The 23,644-nt window shown below is 44.2% G+C and overlaps 1 protein-coding gene across 1 annotated transcript; it reads left to right on the forward strand.

Moving 5' to 3' along the window:
- The first annotated feature begins 1,911 nt into the window (after positions 1-1,911).
- Positions 1,912-23,640, forward strand: TRAPPC4 (trafficking protein particle complex subunit 4). The gene is made up of 5 exons (XM_073602457.1): positions 1,912-2,148; positions 10,822-10,996; positions 11,924-12,027; positions 15,858-15,984; positions 23,293-23,640. The coding sequence occupies exons 1-5, from the start codon at positions 1,974-1,976 to the stop codon at positions 23,369-23,371; spliced, it is 660 nt and encodes a 219-aa protein (XP_073458558.1). The 5' UTR covers positions 1,912-1,973; the 3' UTR covers positions 23,372-23,640.
- The last annotated feature ends 4 nt before the right edge of the window (positions 23,641-23,644 follow it).

Below are 23,644 nucleotides of genomic sequence, written 5' to 3' on the forward strand. Positions count from 1 at the left end.
CCAGTCCAGGAGCTGGCTGTGGTTAGGGGAAGGGTCCCTCCTGGTGGTGCGGGAGGAACTTGCTCTCTATGAAACATGCACCGGGTGGCTTGGGCCCGTGTCCCATGGACCTCAGGTGTTTGGCTAGACCTACAGAGCCCTAACCTGGAAAGCTGCCTGTGAGAATAAAATGTCTCAGCAGGGCGAGTCCTCCATCCACCTCATTTGTGTGGATGGAGAAATCTGATTTTTTTTCTTTATTCAATCCATTGACTGCAGGAAAGAATAAAAAAAAAGGAAATCATCTATGGCCAGCATTATGACAAACTGCAGGGCCCTGCATGTGCTCCAGGCATGTGAGACGCTGACATGGATGTGGATTAGAGAGGGGTAGAGAAGGAAGCGCCACCTGAGTGTAGTATTAACAAATGATGTTTAATGACACCAGGTAAAAACACACTTACAGGATAAAAACATATAAAAGGCTCATTTGTATAGGTATGTGGTCCTCGGTGTTCCCTCTGATCCCATGGTGGTGACGCTGCAGGGATGCTGGGCTGCAGAAGGTGGATTACCAGCCGGGAGCTCCTTCTGTGGCCATCAGGAAGAGACTAGGGGCCGGCGTGGAGCGCACGTGAAGCGTGCATGACGTCACAGGTCGTCCGTTTGCTTCCGGGTTCGGTATCCAGGGGAGGGATCGTCCAGGGAGGAGGGCTGGCAGGGAGGTTGAGAGAAGGATACGTGCTCGGAGCCACTGCTCCTCTTGAGGCCTATTGAAGGAGCAGTGGCTCCGAGCGCATAGCCTTCTCTCAACCTCTCTGCCAGCCCTCCTCCCTGGACGATCCCTCCCCTGGATACCGAACCCGGAAGCAGACGGACGACCTGTGACGTCATGCACGCTTCACGTGCGCTCCACGCCGGCCCCTAGTCTCTTCCTGATGGCCACAGAAGGAGCTCCCGGCTGGTAATCCACCTTCTGTAGCCCAGCATCCCTGCAGCGTCACCACCACGGGATCAGAGGGAACACCGAGGACCACATACCTATACAGATGAGCCTTTTATATGTTTTTATCCTGTAAGTGTGTTTTTACCTGGTGTCATTAAACATCATTTGTTAATACTACACTCAGGTGGTGCTTCCTTCTCTACGCCTCTCTCATCCATCACAGAGCCAGCTCTCTGAGGACAGCAGCCGCCTAGCATACCAGCCTACTTTAACCATTACATTACCGGTTACCACTGAACCCTTGAACTTCCAGCCTGTCCCCTATGGACTAAGTTGCTCAGCCCTTTATATCTCCTGTTATATATGGACTTGTGTGTTTGCGCTTACAGTTACCAATACTCTGTTTGGATGTGGATTAGAGGATGGGGTGACCAGGGTATAGGACCTGCCATCATACATGTGTGTGTCAGACACAGAGGACTGTATTGAGCTTGGGAATTGGGTCAAAATTCCCCTCCATCCAACCAACCTGACAATGTGATTCTGAAAGCACCCTATCAGAGAGGAGGAGGAGTTCCCACCTCTCTGGAGGCGTGTTCATTCCTTGCACTCTTGCAGAGTTTTTGCATCGTCTCTATTGGACAACCTACATTGATGCTAAAATATTAAAATATTGCTTCCTCATTGGTGTCAGTTGGAGGAATGGCACCCCATAATTGATATTAGTGGGAGGAGCTGTGCATTATTGCTGGTGTCAGTGGGAGGAATAGTACCCCATCATGTGTTCAGGAAGGGTTAAAGCCACAGATAGACACAGATATAAGCAGGTCATCGGCCTACACTTTTCATTAAAAAAAAAACGTCATGTAAAATATGAACGTTATCTTTCACTGAAGATAATACTGTGAAGGTGACACCCGCAATGATATCAATAAATGATTTCTCCTCCCCCCACCTCCAATACTAGGGAGAGAACTACATTTCCCGTCATCCTCCGCTCCGGGAGACGCCTCCAGCGTGCGTCACGTGACCGGGCTCCTCCGGGAAGATGGCGATCTTCAGTGTGTATGTGGTGAACAAGGCTGGAGGACTCATCTACCAGCTGGACAACCAGAACCCCCGAGCCGAGACTGAGAAGACCTTCAGCTACCCGCTAGACTTCGTCCTCAAAGTACATGACGATCGGGTGTTGGTGTCGTTCGGTCAGAGAGACAACATCCGAGGTGAGCCTGAAGGGGGAGGGGACGTCCGGCCTCACTGCCCATCCTCGGCTCATCCCGCCCATCGTGCGCTCTTCCCGCCCATCATCCGCTCATCCCGCCCATCGTGCGCTCTTCCCGCCCATCGTGCGCTCTTCCCGCCCATCGTGCGCTCATCTTCCCGCCCATCGTGCGCTCATCTTCCCGCCCATCGTGCGCTCATCTTCCCGCCCATCGTGCGCTCATCTTCCCGCCCATCGTGCGCTCATCTTCCCGCCCATCGTGCGCTCATCTTCCCGCCCATTTTCTGCTCTTCCCACCCATCCTCCACAGTGTTCCAATCCTAACAGATTGAAATTTACTGACACAACACCCAAAATTTACTGGCACAGCCAAGTGTTTACTGGCATTTCCAAAAGTTACAAAATTACAGTTTTAAGTACAAATTTCACTATATAGGCTACAAACAAGTACAATATGTAATTACCAATGTGATTTAATGTAGATATTAGAGCAAAAAACATATTTCTTAGACGGCTCAGGAGGGCAATACATTAGAAACACACCTGAAATTGACTCTCACAGTGACACTGACAGCAGTGTGCAGCAGCACAGATTACTGACATGGCACGTCCCCTCCTGAATCACAGTGACAGTCTCTCTCCAAGCCAGGTGGTCCCTCCAGTCCAAACAGCACTGATGGTCCCGCTCCTGGCCTGCCTTGCTCCCATCCCGCAGACCCACACAGGAGGCTCTGGCCGCTCTGCTTCCCTCCCTTACACTATGACATCACAGGACATGTTCAGGCACCGCCTCCACCAGAGCTGCCCGAACACACTGTAGCAGGCACTTGTATGGTCTCGGCTGGCTCCAGGCCGAGCGTCACAGCCATATTTTTTACTGGCAGGAGAAAATTGCCTGTTTTTTTACTGGCTGCCAGTAGAAATACTGACAGTTGGCAACACTGATCCTCCACTCTTCCTGCCGTGCTGCCCAACTTCTGCTCTTCCTGCCGCCTCTCCTGTGTTTTTTTTTATTTTAAATTGTAAAAAATTAACGTTACACCCAAGCACTTAAAATTTCCCCCTGTAAATTAGCTGCCTTCACAGACAACATCCTCTTCTTTCTTTCGGACCCCATATTATGTTGCCCAATGTTCTTAAAGACCTGGTGGTTTCAGGCACTGTCGAATTTGAAGGTTATTATACCAAATCCTAAGCCTCAAACATATTGGTTCCCATAGCAGTGGTTTCTCGATGCCAAGGAAATTTCCCATTCTTGTGGGAGTCTGGCACCATAATATATCCTGGGATACAAACTCCAGTTAGTTTCTCTGAGCTATATACCAGGAGCTTCCAAAAACTGACGACATGTGGGCTATGCCTCTCACACCTTTTATGGCCCTCTGCACTAAGGATTCTCCTCAACGACATCCGATTTCCACACTTTACTTGTACCTATTTGGGGTATCCCGCTCTCGTTCCTGTATTCGGCGTGTTTGGCCTGGGAGAAGGATTTGGGCATCGATTTGTCCGAGGAGGACTGCGATTCCATAAATACTTGCATAAGGGCTCTTTAAACATAGCAATCCCAAGAAAATGGTTGCAAGATCAGTACCTGAACCCAAACCCCGCTTTACATGTTTACTTCTACAGTTCCAACTTATGCTGGAGATGTGAACAAGAGGAAGGTACAATGTTGCACATATGGAGGACCACCGGCGTGAAGGATCATCACCCTTGTTACTACATACACTGGACTACACTCCTGCACAATTCTGTCTCCAATATACAGTAGGGTTGCACCGATACCACTTTTTTAAGACCAAGTACAAGTACTAATACTTTTTAGTACTCACCGATACCGATTACCAATACTTTTTTTTTTTTTAATGTCATGTGACAGTAGCACTGATAGGTGGCACTGATGAGCTGTGGACTGTGTCAGTAGTTTTTTTATTTTAATTTTATTTATTTTTTACAATATTCTTTTTTTTTTATTATTATTATTATTATTTTACAATTTATATATTTTCTTATTTTTGCAATGCCTTTTTTCTGGGGGAGTGGGCATTGTCAGGTGTGTTTTCTTTTTTTTTTTATTTTTTTTTATTTTTTTACAATTTTACTTTTTAAATATTGTATTACTTTTTTTTTTTTTTTTTTTCCATTAACCCTCTTGGGGGGTCTAAATAGACCCCTGACATCTCCCCTTTGAGACAGGGAAAGGGACTGAGGATAGAGATTCCCCAGTCTATTTCTCTGTAGCCTCAGCTGCACTGAAGGTGAATGGACAGGAGAAAGAGGCTCCTCTCCATTCATAAACTGAAGCATCCTAAACATAGTTTCAATGCTCAGTTATGAATGGACAGAGGCAGTGATCACTGACTCTGTCAATTCAGAAAAGGAAGGAGCTGGTAAACGACAGATTCTCCGGGTCCTTCCTCCACTCTCCATCCTGACAGATCTGGGACAGGGGGGACCAGAGGAGGACGCGGAGGGGGACATGGCGGGGTGACCTTAGGAGCATGGAGGAGGACATGGGACAGTCAGGGATGATCGGTGTGGCGGTGGGGACAGTTACAAGCACCGATCTCCCTGTATAGATTTTAATAAGGCAGCTGAATGCCGCGGGAGGGAGAGGAGAGAAGCGGTTGTCAGCTGCTTTATTGAAAGCCACACAGGGAGACCAATGCTTGGAACGGTCCCCACCGATCATCCCCTGACTGCCCAGGTATCGGATTAGGCATCAGAGCATTAGCACGAGTACAAGTACCCAAAACGCCCTGCCTATTGCAATGAATGGGCAGCAACACAGGAGTTTTTAGCCCCTTCTTTGGGGTTAAAAGCGCCCTGCTAGTGGCCAAAAAGCGCCGCTAAAATGAGCGGTGCTTTACCGCGGCCCCAGTGTGAAAGGGGTCTTACAGACCGAAGTTCATCCCTTTGATCCTCTAAAAAGAACGAAAAGAGTGAGCAGAGAAGTCTCTTCATTGTAGACTTCATGTACACTGCTGCTGGTAAACGTACATTTAGGAGCAGTTGGGCGTTTTTTTTTTTTTTTCAGCTGCCCCTGAACTCTCCTCTGTTATCTTATCAGTACATGTACACAGGGTCATTTCTAGGCAGTTGAGTTTTAGCGCAAAAAAAAAAAAAAAAATGCGTTCAGGACGGATGTTTAGAGACATTTGAAACACCAAATGCCTGTAAACGCGGTAACTCGTTTAGGGCGCTTTTTAATGAAGAAACATTTTTGACTATTTTCAATGTAAAAAACGCTTCTAAACGCAAGTGCAGCTAAACGAATCCTATCTGTCAAGTTTAATCCTTCAGGAGAGGTTTTAAAACGTCCCGTGTACATGAAGCCTTACATGAATGAATCAGGAAAATTCTGCATAGAGATGGTTAGGGGGGTTGAATCGAGATTGTGCTTTTTTAATGATTCATCGTGCAGCTATATATAACACATGCATGAACATATATGCATGTTTCTGGGGCACCTACCCACTAAAACATCGATTGAGCTGCACATGTTACATATCGCCGCACACGCTGGAGTGAGAGCAATGATTCTAGCACCAGAGCTTTGGGGTAACTGATGACCTGTAGGGGCTTTTAAAGTGTTGCCTATGGAAAACATAGGGGACTGAAGTTGCCATTTCACTGGCGCACACAATTTTAATGTTGGACATGTTGGTTCTCTATTTACTTGGCACAATCTTATTTTTTATATTTTATCAACATTGGGTAATTATTGCATTTTTGTTATGCCCTAAAATTAACTATAGTGTATTTTATATTGAAGTTGTGTATTTTAGACCTTTTGTGCGAAATATTGTGTGGCATAAAAATATTGGAATTATACTGGATTTGTATAGCTCCAACAATTTGTGCAGATCTATGCAACATGAGGGCAGACAGAACAGTTGCAATACAATTTAATACAGAAGGAATCAGAGGGCCCTGCTCGTTAGAGCTCACAATCTAGGAGGGAGGGTCAAGTGATACAAAAGGTGGGGGTGAGCTGATGGTGAAAATAAAAGTACAGTTGTTAGGTGTGGGCAGGATAGGCTTCTCGGAAGTGAAGGGTTTTCAGGGATCGTGTAAAAGTGAACAGACTAGGGGGTCAGACAGATTGGGGTAGAGAGTTCCAGAGGATGGGAGAGGCTCGGGAGAGGAGGCGAGCATGGGAGGAGGTGACGAGGGAGCTAGAGAGCAGGAGGTCTTGGGAGGAACGAAGAGAACGAGTAGGTTGGTATTTTGAGACTAGGTCAGTGATGTAGCTGGGGGCTGAGTTGTGGATGGCTTTGCAAGTTGTTAGTATTTTGAATTTAAAGACCAACCGCCGCAGTTGTACTGCAGCAGGTTGGCTCTCCTGGGCGAATCGCCGTCATGGCACGTCGGCCGCTTTAATAGCTCTAGAGGGGGCAACGCCGGAGCCAGTGCGCGTGGCCGCCAGCCACCCCACGATTGCTCCTGACAGAACGGAGATCTGTCAATGTAAACAGACAGATGTCCGTTCTGTCAGGGGAGGAGAGACAGATCTGCTGTTCCTACTGATTAGGAACAGCGATCGGTCTTCTCCTCCATCCAGTCCCATCCTCCCACAGTTAGAAACACACATTAAGGGAACACATTTAACCACTTGATTGCCCCCTAGTGTTAACTCCTTCCCTGCCAGTGACCTTTATACAGTAATCAGTGGCTATTTTTAGCACTGATCGCTGTATAAATGGCAATGGTCCCAAAAAAAGTATCAAGTGTGTCGGATCTGTCTGCCGCAATGTCTCAGTCCTGCTAAAAATCGCTGATCTCCGCCATTACTAGTAAAAAAAAATTTAAACAAAAATGCCATAAATATGCAGTAGCCCCAATTTTGTAGACGCTATAACTTTTGCGCAAACCAATCACACTTATTTTTATGTAGATATACATATTAGCCTAAACTGATGGAAAAATAATTAAAAAAAAAAAAAATGGGATATGTATTATAGCACAAAGTATTTTTCAAAATTGTCTTTTTTTTTTTTTTTTTTTTTTTGTGTTCATAGCGCAAACAATAAAAACCGCAGAGGTGCTCAAATATCACCAAAAGAAAGCTCTATTTGTGGGAAAAAAAGGACATCAATTTTGTATGGGTACAGCGTCGCACAACCGCTCAATTGTCAGTTAAAGCGGCCGTGCCGTATCGCAAAAAATGGCCTGGTCATTAACCGCTTGCCGTCGTATGACGGGCAGGCGGCGCGGCTCTTGTTCTGGTCGGGCGTCATATGACATCCGCCCAGTTAAACAGGGCATGCGCGCAGCCCTGTACTGTCGGTGGTGACGTGTCAGAGAAACTGCTCGTCACCGAGAGGGGTGAACAGCCATTGGGCATGGCTGTTTACCAAGTGATCACAATGGTACCTCCCCACTTTGCACGGCACATGCACGCGAACGTCGATGGCAGCGTGTTCCCGGGAACACTGCTTGCCACTGACGCTGGTAAACAGCCATTGGCCATTACCACGTGATCGGCTGTGATCGTTTCACAGCCGATCACTAAATGTAAACACAGAGCGCTAACGAGGTATAACCGGGTTCTCCTCCTCACACACCGATCGTGTGTGAGAAGGAGATTGCGGTAACATCTCGTTACCGCTTACAGTGTACACCAACACACACTGATTGCCCCCCCCAATAAAGAGGACCTGTCACCACCCATCAAAGTACCTGTCACCAGCCCGTCAGAGTACCCGAGTACCTGTCACCAGCCCATTAGAGTACCCAAGTACCTATCTGCAGCCCATGCCTCATAGAATATACGTTGGGATGTTTGCTTTCCAAAATGGGGTCATTTTGTGGGTAATTCCATTGTCCTGGTGCTCAAGGACCTTCGAAAGTGTGATAGGAATGAAATGAGATGTGTAATTTATGCTCCTAAAACGCCTGAAGGTACTACTTCAATGTTAGGCCTTTGTATGTGGCCAGGCTGTGTAAGTCTCACACATGTGGTATCGCCATACTCAAGATGAGTAGCAGAATGTGTTTTGGGGTGTAATTTTTGCTATATACACAATATGTGTTATAAGATATTTCTAAATGGACAACTTTGTGTAAAAAAAAAAAAAAAATGCGTTTTCATTTATTTTCCACATTTTTCAAAAACTTCTGGAAAAAAATGAACCGTTCAAAAGACTCATTATGCCCCACAGATTATACGTGGGGTGTTTGCTTTCCAAAATAGGGTCATTTTGTGGGCGTTTCCATTGTCCAGGTGCTCCAGGGCCTTCCAAAGTGTAATAGGTGGTTGAGAAATGAGATTACAATTGAGAGTACAATTTATGCTCGTAGAACACCTGAAGGTACTACTTCAGTGTTGGTCCTTTGTATGTGGCCAGGCTGTGTAAAAGTCTCACACATGGTATCGCCATACTCGGGAAGAGTAGCAGAATGTATTTTGGGGTGTAATTTGTTGTATGCATATGCTGTGTGTGAGAAATAACCTGATAATTTGACAATTTTGTAAAAAAATAAATAAATAAAAAAATCTTCATTTTGCAAAGAATTGTGGGAAAAAATTGCAACTTAAAAAAAACTCACCATGCTACTTACTTAATACCTTGGAATGTCTACTTTCTAAAAAGGGGTCATTTGGGGGGGTATTTGTACTTTCCTGACTTGTTAGTGTCTCAAGAAATGAGATACACCTGATGTACCGAAGGCCTGATCAGATGTGATCATTTTTCAGCGACCTTAAGTGGTTAATTACCACCATTTTATTTTCTAGGGTGTCTGCTTTCAGATTATATATGATGTTTTGAGGGTTTTATGTCATCTTCATGTCCTCCTTCTCTTTTTTTTTTTTTTTTTTTAACTTGTGCAAAAACAGCTCTGGGAGCGAAGGGGTTAAATGTTTGTTTAACCACTTCTCTCTCAGCCTATTGTTAAATGACCGCTGGGCAAGACATTTGTCATTCTGGGTGGATGTCATATGATGTACTCCTGGAACGTGCCTCGCTCACTTCCGTGGCACAATCTGTCACTGGCTGTGTCCATCGGACTCAGCTGATGACTGATCAGTGTATTGCCCGCTGCTGGTACTATGTGATCGCTGTGACCGATCACAGCAGATCACATGACAGTTGTAAACAATGGATGGCATTTAGTGTGTACAATTGTGTTGCTAGCAGTGATTGGTCACAGTGATCACATGGTACATGCAGGGCCAATCACAGCCCTTCTGTACTATGTGATTAGCTGTGACCATTCATCTGTACCATTTGAATGGCTGTGGCCACAGCTAATCACAACAAAACACACTGAATCCGTTTCATTTAGTAAAAATGGTTGCTTATACCAGTAAAGTTCACTGGTATAAGCAATCCTAATGTGCAAAAAATCCTGGTTCACTTCCCCGGAGTAGTACAATGTTACAATGGTAACACTGTACAGTATTGCTCTGGTCACAGTGTGTTTTAAAGTGGTTGTATATCCTTATTTTTACCTACAGGTAAGCCTATAATGCTTACCTGTAGGTAAAATATCTCCTAAACTTGTACGGTTTAGGAGATATTCACTTTGCATGCAGTTGCTGACGTCAGCGGCGCATGCACTGTGAATGCCCGGCTGAATGTCCAGCAGACACTGCCAGACCTACCCGGGAAGAAGACTCCCACGCGCATGCGTTACCTTAGAATGAGGTTCCCGTATCGCAGCCCGGTCCATGCCGAGAGAGCTGACATTTTGCCCTCAGCATTTTTTCTGGGTTCACGGCTCAGGCGCTGTGAGTGACCAGAGCCGTGACCCCCCGGAAAAAATGCTGAGGGCAAAATGTCAGCTCCCTTGGCATGGACCGGGCTGCGATACGGGAACCTCATTCTAAGGTAAGTATTTCATAATGAGCTAGTATGCGGTGCATACTAGCTCATTATGTCTTTGTCTTTACAGGGTTTTTTTTTTTTTTTTTTTTGCAATTCCTGGAGTTGAGCTTTAATAAAGGTGTAACACCATACTAGTGTGCTTTCTGTTTTATATAGTATTATAAGGATTCCCAGTCATGGATTATGACATTATGTGTATTACAATTCCAACAAAAGAGAAGATTTATCTGGAAAGACATATTCCCCCTTCTCCCTGCAGATCATTTTTTACACTTGAGAGTTGATTGTATGTACACCCTATTGTCACTTTATTACACCTCAGCTGTTATTTTATACCACTTTACTAAGGCCCCTTTCACACTGGGGCGGTGGGGGCGTCGGCAGTAAAACAGCGCTATTTTTAGCGCTGTTTTACCGTCGTTTTTGCGGCTGTATTCGGCCGCTAGCGGTGCGGTTTTATCCCCCGCTGGCGGCCGAAAAAGGGTTAAACCCGCTCGTACAGCGCGGCTATAGCCCATTGATTTCAATGGGCAGGAGCGGTGAACACACCGCTCCTTCACCGCTCCAAAGATGCGGCTCGCAGGACTTTTTTTACGGTCCTGCCAGCACACCGCTTCAGTGTGAAAGCCCTCGGGCTTTCACACTGAACAAACAGCGGAGGCTGTTTAGGGGCGGTTTGCAGGCGGTATTTTTAGCGCAATAACGCCTACAAACCACCCCAGTGTGAAAGGGGCCTAAAGGAAATGTACTTGGTGTGTGATCACATTTCTTGTTTTCTGTCTCCTCTATGAGATTTGTTTAGTAATAATTCTGTCTCTTATGTTTATAATCCCATATAGTTGGACACTCTGTGCTCTCTATCAATGGCATTGATGTAAGTGGAAGATACACAGCAGATGGAAAGGAAGTTCTGGAATTTCTGGGAAACCCCTCCAACTATCCGCTTTCCATCCGCTTTGGGCGACCGCGTCTTTCATCCAATGAGAAGCTAATGTTGGCATCCATGTTTCACTCGTGAGTTGCTGCATTGAGACACGCATGTTTTACTATGTTACCTTCACCCTGTTAATCCTGTTTGAATGCTTTGATACAAGTTGGTTTTTGTTTTTTTGTTTTAGAATATTGGGGAGAAAGGATGATGTAGGGATGGAGAGTAACACACATTTTGCTAGAGGGAAAAGTAATTTCAAATAGTTTTTTTAATCCAGAGGAGCCATTTGATTGAAGACCGTCTGCCCTTGTGTGGCTTCAAAATGATCTGTAGTAGAGAAACCCAATGATGTGTCCGGAGGGAGGGTTCTTGATCCAGAAAGATTTTGGCTGGTTTAGTTAGATTGCCGTGCAAAACACAGATAGCAGCTGTAGTGTAAGGCTGGCCATACATTCTAGAATTTTCCTTTAGATTTACAAAAACCATATAATATGAAGTCAAACCTAAACACTTTCAATGTGTATGCAATCAGGCAGGCCCTTCTACTACATAGATGAAGGTAAATCTAAAGGAAATTGTATAATCTATAGCCAGCTAAAGTGTAACCATGGGAGGCACCTACCCAACATGAGGCAGTATTCCTCCCGTTATACAACTTTGGTGCTATAAAATAGCTGAAGCATGCAAATGTATCCAAGTGGTAATCCAGACAACATAATAGAACTACATTGAACTCTTCTAGTATTGCAGCGTATTGGTATTGTAAAACACTGAAGAAGCCACATAACCTTTAACAATTGAGCTGACCTCCAGGCATACAGATGAATAAATGAACACAGAGCTCTTTTAGCAAAAGCTTTGTATTTTTGTCCATCCTGTCCTTGGATTTATACAGCTTTGGGAGAGGATTTCATCTTTCCCTGTTGCAGTTTCACTTACAGGTTTGAAATTTGTGTTTACCAATCTGAACATGTACAAATCTGAATCTAAGCTTATATCTTGTTTTCCAGACTATTTGCTATTGGATCCCAACTCTCTCCAGAGCCAGGAAGCTCTGGCATTGAAATGCTGGAAACTGATACATTCAAACTGCACTGCTTTCAAACTTTAACAGGTAAGTGATTTAGGAATATCGGTGCTGGAAACATTTAGTATATCTCATACTACTGCTTTACCAGGCTGCAGTTTCTTCCTAGATTTTAATGCCACTAGACACTGCATAGCAATGTGACTGTGTCTTGTTTCCCAGCTATGTCTGTGGATACTCAATCATTGACAAATCTGTCAGAAGCCAGGAAACTGTTAGGAACCGGTACATTTTAAACCTTCAGCCTGCATACAATCGTGATTATATATCGACTGCACAATTGTAATATTCATTATATCATAACATTCTTGTATTCTATCGGAGTATACAGTATCTCACAAAAGTGAGTACACCCCTCACATTTTTGTAAATATTTTATTATATCTTTTCATGTGACAACACTGAAGAAATGACACTTTGCTACAATGTAAAGTAGTGAGTGTACAGCTTGTATAACAGTGTAAATTTGCTGTCCCCTCAAAATAACTCAACACACAGCCATTAATGTCTAAACTGCTGGCAACAAAAGTGACCCCTAAGTGAAAATGTCCAAATTGGGCTTAATTAGACATTTTCCCTCCCTGGTGTCATGTAACTCGTTAGTGTCTCGTAACTCGTTAGTGTCACAAGGTCTCAGGTTTGAATGGGGAGCAGGTTTGTTAAATTTGGTATTATCACTCTCAATCTCTCATACTGGTCACTGGAAGTTCAACATGGCACCTCATGGCAAAGAACTCTCAGAGGATCTGAAAAAAAGAATTGCTGCTCTACATAAAGATGGCCTAGGCTATAAGAAGATTGCCAAGACCCTGAAACTGAGCTGCAGCACGGTGGCCAAGACCATACAACGGTTTAACAGGACAGGTTCCACTCAGAACAGGCCTCGCCATGGTCAACCAAAGAAGTTGAGTGCACGTGCTCAGTGTCATATCCAGAGGTTGTCTTTGGGAAATAGACGTATGAGTGCTGCCAGCATTGCTGCAGAGGTTGAAGGGGTGGGTGTTCCGCCTGTCAGTGCTCAGACCATACGCCGCACACTGCATCAAATTGGTCTGCATGGCTGTCGTCCCTTCTAAAGATGATGCATAAGAAAGCCCGTAAACAGTTTGAAGACAAGCAGACTAAGGACATGGATTACTGGAACCATGTCCTGTGGTCAGACGAGACCAAGATAAACTTATTAGGTTCAGATGGTGTCAAGCGTGTGTGGTGGCAACCAGGTGAGGAGTACAAAGACAAGTGTGTCTTGCCTACAGTCAAGCATGGTAGTGGGAGTGTCATGGTCTGGGGCTGCATGAGTGCTGCCGGCACTGGGGAGCTACAGTTCATTGAGGGAACCATGAATGCCAACATGTACTGTGACATACTGAAGCAGAGCATGATTCCATCCCTTTAGAGACTGGGCTGCAGGGCAGTATTCCAACATAACGACCCCAAACACCTCCAAGACGACCACTGCCTTGCTAAAGAAGCTGAGGGTAAAGGTGATGGACTGGCCAAGCATGTCTCCAGACCTAAACCCTATTGAGCATCTGTGGGGCATCCTCAAATGGAAGGTGGAGGAGCGCAAGGTCTCTAACATCCCCCAGCTCCGTGATGTCCTCTTTCACTCCTCCATGACGACTCCAGTGGTAACCTGTGAAGCTCTGGTGAACTCCATGCCCAAGAGGGTTAAGGCAGTGCTGGAAAATAATGGTGGTCACACAAAATATTGACACTTTAGGCCCAATTTGGACATTTTCCCTTAGGGGTGTACTCACTTTTGTTGCCAGTGGTTTAGACATTAAAGAGGAGTTCCACCCAGGGGGGCCGTCAAAAAAAAAAAAAAAAAAATTAAAAGTCAGCAGCTACAAATACTGCAGCTGTTGACTTTTTAATTGGACACTCACCTGTCCCTGGGTCCAGCGATGCCGGGGATCGAAGCCCCGCTCGTCTTGTCTATCCCCCCCCCCCCCCCCCCTCGTCGGCGCCGGCATTTCAACTGTGGGCGCCAGGCTGTGGCTTCACAGCCTGGCACCCACTGCGCATGCGCGAGCAGAGCCGCGCGCCGTGATTGGCTGCTCAATCACCTGGGACCTGTAATGGGTCCCAGATGATTGACAGGAGGGAGGGAGCAGAGCGGAGCCCTTCCTGTGCCGAGGGGGAAGTGATGTCACCAGCCCAGGCAAAGGAACAGGCAGACTACGAGGGACCACCTAGCAACAGGCATTTAGAGGTAAGTGAAAAAAAAAAAATATCCAAATGTTTTTTTGTTTTTTTTTTTTTTTTTTAGAATTTTTCCAGGTATTTTTGTTTTTTGGGTGGAACCCCACTTTAATGGCTGTGTGTTGAGTTATTTTGAAGGGACAGCAAATTTGCACTGGTAGACAAAGCTGTACACTCACTACTTTACTAGTTGTCGTCCATGCTTTTTTGAAGCCAGTTAGAGCCTCAGGCTCTATTTTACTCACTGAACTGCAATTCAATTCATAACATTTGTATCATGTGTTTTTTTCTGTTTTTTGGTTGATATTCTATCTCTATCATTTAAAGTACACCTGTGATAAAAATCATAGACCCTTCATTTCTTTGAAAGTGGGCAAACTTACAAAGCCTGCAGGGGGATCAAATAATTTTTTTCCCCCACTGTATCTGCATGCTGCTTGTAGCACATGAGCTGACTGGATCTGTGTGCTGTTTATTCCTTTCACACTCCAGCCCTGCTGTACAGGGACACAACAGGCTAATAGCAGGTCAGGCTCACCGCTTGCATTCGCAAAATACATTTTAATGATGTATTAACGATTACAGAGGTGCATTAACCACTTGCTTACTGGGCACTTAAACCCCCCTCCTGTCCAGACCAATTTTCAGCTTTCAGCGCTGTCGCACTTTGAATGACAATTGCGCGGTCATACAACACGGTACCCAAATGAAATTTTTATCATTTTTTTCCCACAAATAGAGCTTTCTTTTGATGGTATTTGATCACCTCTACGGTTTTTATTTTTTGTTAAAAAAATTGAAAAAGACAAAATTTTTTTTTAAAAATTATATTTTTTTTATATTTTGTTATCAATTTTTGCAAACAGTTAATTTTTCTCCTTCGTTGATGTACGCTGATGAGGCGGCACTGATGGGCACCGATAGGTGGCAGTGATGGGCACTGATGGGTGGCGGTTATGGGCACTGATGGGTGGCAGTGTTGGGCACTGATTGATGGCAGCACTGCTAGGTGGCGCTAATAGGTGGCACTTGTGGGCATTGATAGGTGGCACTTGTGGGCTTTAATAGGTGGCATTTGTGGGCTTTAATAAGTGGCACTTGTGGGCTTTAATAGGTGGCACTTGTGGGCACTGGCAGATGGCACTTGGAGGCACAGATGAGGCATCTGTGCCTCCTTCCTCTTCGGGACCCTGTCCCTTTGACATAAGCCGGTGATCGGCTTTTTTTTCCTCCTCACGCTGTCAGCGTGAGGAGAAAACGAAACCGATCACCGAGCTTTTGTTTACATCATGTGACCAGCTGTCATTGGCTGACAGCTGATCACATAGTAAGGGGCCGGGACCGGCCCCTTACGCAGATCTGTGATCATCCGAGTCTCCGTGACTCGGTGATCACAGCGCGCACACCGCGCGCCCTGCAGGGTGCACGCGGTGCGCGTGCATAGGGGAGGACGTCATATGACGTCCTCCCGGAGATTGAGGTCCGCGCTGTAGCCGTCATTCGTCTATGGCCCGGACCTCAAGTGGTTAATGTATACCTAGAGCTCAGTTTACTCACAAAATGTCCATATACAGTATGCTGTATTTGCTGACTTTTTGTTTGCAACATTTACTTGTTTATTTACATGTTTACTGTCCATTCCTTCTCTTCAGGTATAAAATTTATGGTTTTGTCAGATCCACGCCAGGCTGGCATAGATGCTTTACTACGCAAAATTTATGAATTGTATTCTGACTATGCACTCAAGAATCCATTTTACTCCCTGGAAATGCCCATTAGGTGAGAATTATTTACCATGTTACTGTAATGCTTCATTTTTCAGGAGCTGAAATTGCACACTGTGCAGCAATCTTGGGAACCTACAGACCAGTCTTTTGGAATCCAACTTTTTAAGTGGATTGCCGGGTAAAAAGTAAAAAAAAAAATATATAATATATATAATTTTTAAAAAAGTCTACACACCCCTGTTTAAAATGTCAGGTTTCTGTGATGTAAAAGAATGAGACAAAGATAAATCATTTCAGAACTTTTCCACCTTTTTTAATGTGACCTATAAATTGTACAACTCAATTGAACAACAAACTGAAATCGTTTAAGGTGGAGGGAAGTAAAAAAAAAAACTAAGGCCCTTTCACACTGGGGCGGTAGGGGGCGTCGGCGGTAAAACAGCGCTATTTTTAGCGCTGTTTTACCGCGGTATTCGGCTGCTAGCGGTGCGGTTTTAACCCCCCCGCTGGCGGCCGAAAAAGGGTTAAAACCCCTCGCATAGCGCGGCTATGGCCGCGCTGTCCCATTGATTTCAATGGGCAGGAGCGGTTTAGGAGCGGTGAATACACCGCTCCTTCACTGCTCCAAAGATGCGGCTCGCAGGAGATTTTTTCTTCTCCTGCCAGCGCACCGCTTCAGTGTGAAAGCCCTCGGGCTTTCACACTGAACAAACAGCGGAGGCTGTTTAGGGGCGGTTTGCAGGCGCTATTTTTCGCGCAATAACACCTGCAAACCGCCCCAGTGTGAAAGGGGCCTTAAATAGGGTTGTAAGTGTCCACACCCTTAAACTAATACTTTTTGTTGAAACACCTTTTTTGTTTTATAACAGCATTCAGTCTTTTTGGGTATGAGTCTATCAGCATGGCGCATCTTGACTTGGCAATATTTGCCCACTTTTCATTGCAAAAACACTGTAAATCTGTCAGATTGCAAGGGCATCTCCTGTGCACAGCCCTCCTCAGATCACCCCACAGATTTTCAATCAGATTCAGGTCTGGGCTCTGGCTGGACCATTCCAAAACTTTAATCTTCTTCTGGTGAAGCCATTCCTTTGTTGATTTGGATGAATGCTTTGGGTCGTTGTCATGCTGAAATATGAAGTTCCTCTTCATGTTCAGCTTTCTAGCAGAACCCTGAATGTATTGTACCGCAATTGACTGGTATTTGGAACTGAGAAAATGTGTTGAGATACAACTCAGAATGTGGCACCACATTCAAATGTGAATAGCAAAGAAAAAATTTGGAGTGATACTGGACTTTAAATTGGTAGCCACTAGTAGACCAAAAATGAAAGGAAAAGCGCACTAAATAGAATAAAAATCCAATTATTATGGCAACATTATAAAAACCACTTAAAGCGGGGTTCCACCCAAAAAACTTCCACTTTTCGGATTCCCCCCCCCCCCTCAGGTGTCACATTTGGCACCTTTCAGGGGGGAGCAGGTACCTGTATAATCCAGGTATTTTCTCCCACTCCCGCAGTATCCGCGGCAATCTACGCCATGTCTGGACCCCCCCCCCCGCTGTCTTCTGGGAGACACACAGGTCCCAGAAGGCAGCAGGGACCAGAGCATGCGCAGTAGAGAACCAGGCTCCTGATTCCCTTACCAAAGATGCCGACGCCTCCACCCGGGAGCCGAGGGACGGCTTCAGGTGAGGACATCGCGGGCACCGTGGGCAGGTAAGTGTCCATAAATTAAAAGTCAGCAGCTGCAGTATTTGTAGCTGCTGACTTTACTTTTTTTTTTCGGCGGAACTCCGCTTTAAAATCATGAAATAGATGCAAGAAAGGTAAGTACATACAGTGTACATATGGTATCGTCCCATGTGGGTAGATGATAAATGTACATGATTTTAAGTGGTTTTTATAATGTCATAATACATTTTGGATTTTTATTCTATTGAGTGCTCTCTTTTCATTTTTGGTCTACTAGCGTCTACCAATTTAAAGTCCAGTATCACTCCACATTTTTTTCTTCGGTATTCGGAACTGTTCATGATTCCCTCCTACTTTTTTTAAGGCCCCTGTTCCAGCTGAAGAAAATAGCTCCAAAACATGATGCTGCTGCCACCACCATGCTTCACTGTGGGTATGGTGTTCTTTTGGTGATGTGCAGTGTTGTTTTTGCACCAAACATATCTTTTGGAATTATGGCCAAAAAGTTCAACCTTGGTTTCATCAGACCAGAACACATTTTCCCGCATGCTTTTGGGAGCCTTCAGATGGGCTTTTGCTAAATTTAGCCGGGCTTGGATGTTTTTCTTAAGAAAAGGCTTCCATCTTACCACTCTACCCCATAGCCCAGACATATGAAGAATACGGGAGATTGTTGTCACATGTACCACACAGCCAGTACTTGCCAGATCTTCCTGCAGCTCCTTTAATGTTGCTGTAGGCCTCTTGGCAGCCTCCCTGACCAGTTTTCTTCTCCTCTTTTCATCAAGTTTGGAGGGATGTCCAGTTCTTGGTAATGTCACTGTTCTGCCATATTTTCTCCACTTGATGACTGTCTTCACTATGTTCCATGGTATATCTAATGCCTTGGAAATTATTCGTTTTAAGGGTGTGCACACTTTTGCAACCCTATTTTTTTCTCCCCCTAAAAGATTTCAGTTTGGTTTTTCAATTGAGTTGTACAGTTTATAGGTCACACTAAAGGTGGAAAAAAGTGAAATGATTTAGCTTTGTCTCATTTTTTTTACATCACAGAAACCCTGGTGTGTTTTTTTTTTTTTTTCTTCTTCCTTTCTTCCCTGCGAAGTAAAGGCATAATGTGCTAGTATGCATTGCATACTAGCACATTATGTGACACTTGCCTGCAAACGAAGCCTGTGTTGTCCCGCATCCATCTTCACCTTCTGCGACTGGCCAGAGTCCGGCTGATGTCACTCCCGTGCATGCGCGGGAGCCGCCAGTCACGGCACACTCTCCTGAAGAAACGGCATGGGTGGCCGTTCCTTCAGAGCGCATACGCTGATGACATCATCGGCGCAGTAAACAGTAAATATCTCCTAAAAGGCGTACGTTTGAGATATTTACAGTACCTATAGGTGAGCCATATTCTAGGCTTACCTATAGGTACAACTTACAAAGATAGGTTTACAACCTCTTTAAGGCAGAAATAAAATGATTTTTTATGACCGAAGCCAGACTATTAGTCGCTTTTGTCATAAACCCTTCTCCTTGCCAGCCCAAGCATGTGCAGCTCAGCATACATTTACAGCATGGCTCTTTGCTGTAACTATGGGACACCTGTGCACATTACATCATCACAATGTAGCCAACCAAGCTGCTGAAGAGTTCTAATCTGTTGGATGCAGAAGACCATTCAGCCTCTGTTCAGCCCATTCTGCTATCACACTGCCAGAGAGAGAGCCTCTCTGCCAAGCATAGTGATTGGCATCAGTGGCACAGTGCAGTCTGAATGCTGCATGCATTGTTTGAGTCTGAGCAGCTTGATGTGGTAGCTGACAAATACAGAAGTATATATTGAACTGTTCATCTAAACATCTAAAATGTACATCGGTTCAATGCTTGTCAGTGTGAATAAGCCCTTTGTCACTGTTCATGCTGCGTACACCCCCTTAGCCCCCTTAGCTGTGGGGTGTTCTGCTATTCTTATCTATGACCTGTGACTACATAACCCGGCTGTTTGTGCTGACAGGTAAAAAGAGGCATGCTTGTTGATGGCTGTGGTGGTTAATTATTAGCAGAATTAACTATCATGGGTGGACTTTGTGATTAAATAAGTAGATCACAATCCACTGGAATTATTTTATGCAAATCCATTTCATTGAACGGGCTGTTCATGATACATTTCTAATGGTACTAAAATCTGCTGGGGAGCCAAATCTTGCATTAAAGCTATCCTACTTTATAACATTTATATAGTTACTGCTTTTTAATTAATAAAAAATACCGCGCTATGATAGAAATAAAATACCTAAATACAAATACCCAGAAAAAAGCTGCTGCTAGAAGTGAGATACACACAACAATACATAAACCAAAAAGTAGCAGCGCTAAACACACCAAAATTGAAATTTTATACAGTAAAAACCAATATGGAAGTGAAAAAAGTGTGGCAATGTGTTCTGTAAATTTAAACTGAAAAGTCCATCTTTTTAAACCCACAGTGCTTATAGTAGAACCAAACTTGTAGTGTAATCGGACAGTTCAATTTTATCCTCCACCGCACCACCAGTGCTAAACATCAAAAATGCTCGCTTACCAGACGGCAAGCAGTAAATGCTTGCCACCTACACCTATACCCGGCCAGGGCCTTTATCCGGTCAGGAGCCAAACAGATGGATACCAGGAGGAACCCTCAGGCTGATCTACAAACCAGGCAGGGACCGCCAAACTCGTGGTTCACAGATACCAAGTGCAGGTAGATGTAGATAACGTTCAGATATGTCCCAAAATGAAAGAAGGGTACCATAGCGTAATACTGCCAGACATATTTATTAAGAAATAAGAAAGCCACTTACAAGATTAGAGTAGTTAAAAGCAGATTAGCCGGCCGGCTCGTACAAACACCCGTCCCTCGAATGGCACACGCGGGTATAGGTCACAAGCATTTACTGCTTGCCGTCTGGTAAGCGAGCATTTTTGATGTTTAGCACTGGTGGTGCGGTGGAGGATAAAATTGAACTGTCCGATTACACTACAAGTTTGGTTCTACTATAAGCACTGTGGGTTTAAAAAGATGGACTTTTCAGTTTACATTTACAGAACACATTGCCACACTTTTTTCACTTCCATATTGGTTTTTACTGTATAATTTCAATTTTGGTGTGTTTAGCGCTGCTACTTTTTGGTTTATGTACTGCTTTTTAATTGCTTGTTCTTGTTTGAATGCAAGCTATTGCTCTCCACATCAGTACATGAAATGTTGCTTTGTTTAAAGCCTAACTAAACTTAAAGCGGAGTTCCACCCAAAAGTGGAAGTTCCGCTTTAAGCACTCCTCGCCCCCTTACATGCCACATTTGGCATGTAATTTTTTTTGGGGGGGGGGGGTGCTTTAGTTTTGAGTGGGACTTCCTGTCCCACTTCCTGCTTCCGCCTACGGTCTGCCTGGGCGACTTTTCCTCCTTCTCCTAGGTGGCCCTCCCTCTCGGCTATCTTCTGGGACACGTGACAGGTCCCAGAAGATTGCCTGTCCACTGTGTGCCCACAGTTTCAATAGAGGCGAGGGGGAGAGGAGAGGAGCGGGGCTCTGTGCGGCCGCATCACTGGACCGTGGAACAGGTAAGTGTCTGTTTATTAAAAGTCAACAGCTACACTTTTTGTAGCTGCTGACTTTTAATTAACAAAAAAAGCCTGGAACTCCCACTTTAAAAACAAAAATTGAATTTATTGCACCCTAACAGTTCTTAGAGGCGGTGGTTATATTGGTTTTCAGGCTAAGAATATTATCAGCAAGTACAGAAATGACCTGTTGATCTTGCTAGAAATAAATACAGTGAAATGGAAGCATTAAGCACCATTTTTTTTGTGTAAACTTCTAATCCCATCTTCCCCTACATAATGGAGATGAACAAAAGCAGATATGTTTGAAGTCTGTTATTTGCAAGATAACTCAGAGAAAATAAAGGAAAAAAGTTAAAAAAAAAAAAAAAAAGAGAGAAGTAATGTAGCCACTTAAGAAAACGAATAAGTTGCAATATAGTATATTTTGTTTCGCTGTTTACACTTTAACTGTCTGCCGACAGTATAACGTACATATACGACAGCAAGGTGGCTCTGCTGCACAGGATCATGTACCCCTAGTATGTGATCCTGCACTTCTGGGGTGCACGCTCCGCCGGCGGCCCGCTCCTGCTTTGATCATACACAGCGGGTGCTGATCGGCAAGTACTGCGGACTCTGTCCACTGGCACCTGCTGATCCTTTGGTACAGAGGAAGAACGACAATCTGCCTATGTAAACAAGGCAGATCGCTGTTCTGTCAGTACAGAAGGCATTGATCCTGTGTCTCTGCAAAGCAGGGGCACCGATCCATACCTTCCCCTAGTCCAAGCACCTCGCCCGCAGTAAGAAAACACCAGCTAGGCACAGGGTTAACCCTTTGATGGCTCCTGATGTTGACAGCTTCCCAGCCAGTGTCGGTACAGTGAATATTTTTATTTTTTAGCACTGATCACTGTAATAGTGTCACTGGTCCCCAAAAAGTGTCCGATTTGTCTGCCTCAATATCGCAGTTCTGCTATAAGTTGCTGATTGCTTCCATTACCAGTAAAAAAATATATCCTGTAGTTTGTAGACACTATCGTTTGCGCAAACCATTTAATATATACTTATTGGGATTTTTTAAACCAAAAAAATGTAGCATACATATTGGCCTAAATTGATGAAGAAATTACATTTTTTTTCTCTTTCAATTTTTTTTTGGGGGGGGATTTTTATAGCAGAAAGTAAAAACATTTTTTTTTTTTTTTGTCCAAAAAATAAAAACCGCACAGATTATCAAATGCCACCAATAGAAAGCTTTCTTTGTGTGGGGGAAAAAAAGACATAAATGTTATTTGGGTACAGGGTAATTTGTCAAAGTAACGCAGTGCGGTATCGCAAAAAATGGCCTGGTCATGAAGGGGGGTAAATCTTCCGGAGATCAAGTGGTTAAAGTAGAACTATCTTATTAATGAGAAGGCTTTGTAACTCAGTCTGGATTTTATGTATATCTGTTTGGTCCTCGGGGAGATGTATCCTCACTTCCTGTCCAGGAAATACAACAGGATGTGAATGGAAATCCTCTCAAAGTGAAATAACCACCTTGGACAAGTGTTGTTTTGGTAGCAACTGTTAAATTTATAACTCCTCTCACTTGCTGTCATCAGCAGCACATAAAGTGAGAGCTCATCTCCCAGTGGAGACTTAAGCAGCGATACAAACCTCACATTGCTTCTGGCTTGTTGCTGATCTGTCCAAAACTGAATTGTTAACTAATACATTCTGTACTCAGTTAGAACTCCATCCAAAACAGAACAGTCATGATTGTTTTATTGTAATAATTAGGCCTCGTACACTCTGGACATTTTTGTAGCTGCCTCTAGGGGCGTCAAAACGATTGATGCTGGTAAACGCTAGGCACATTTAGCGCTTGAGCATTAATTTTAGTGGCTAGAATAAATTATTCTGGCCAATGAAATGAACGCTCAAGTTCTTGACCCCTGTAAATGCGCCTAAAAGCTTTAGACACTTTTACAAGCGTCAGCCTTTTTTTTTTTTTTTTTTTTTTTTTTCTGCCAGGAGGAAAGGCTTCTAGGAGAGTTTGCACACTGTCAACCAATGTGTATTATATTTTTTATTTTTTTAGGTGTGAGTTGTTTGACCAGAACTTGAAGTCTGCTTTGGAAATATCAGAGAAAGCAGGAACCTTTGGACCCAGTTCCTAGCCTTGAAGTCAGTAAATAACAGTGTGCATGACAGAGCTGGAGCTATTGCTGGTCTGTGGAGTCTAAGTCTGACGTACTCTACACATATAGCATTGTTTCATGCTAGGTGAATTATACACACTGCCTTGCTTGTATATATTGTAAAGTTTACTAATGTATGGTGGTTCATATTGAAATAATGAGGGTTGAGTATGTTCAGTTGAAATGCTAATATATGTAGCAGTATTTAAAAATAAAAATTATATTCATGTTGGGTTTTCAAAAAATAATTTT

This window comes from Aquarana catesbeiana, linkage group LG10 (assembly GCF_042186555.1).
Source record: "Aquarana catesbeiana isolate 2022-GZ linkage group LG10, ASM4218655v1, whole genome shotgun sequence".
In the NCBI taxonomy this organism is placed as follows: Eukaryota; Metazoa; Chordata; class Amphibia; order Anura; family Ranidae; genus Aquarana; species Aquarana catesbeiana.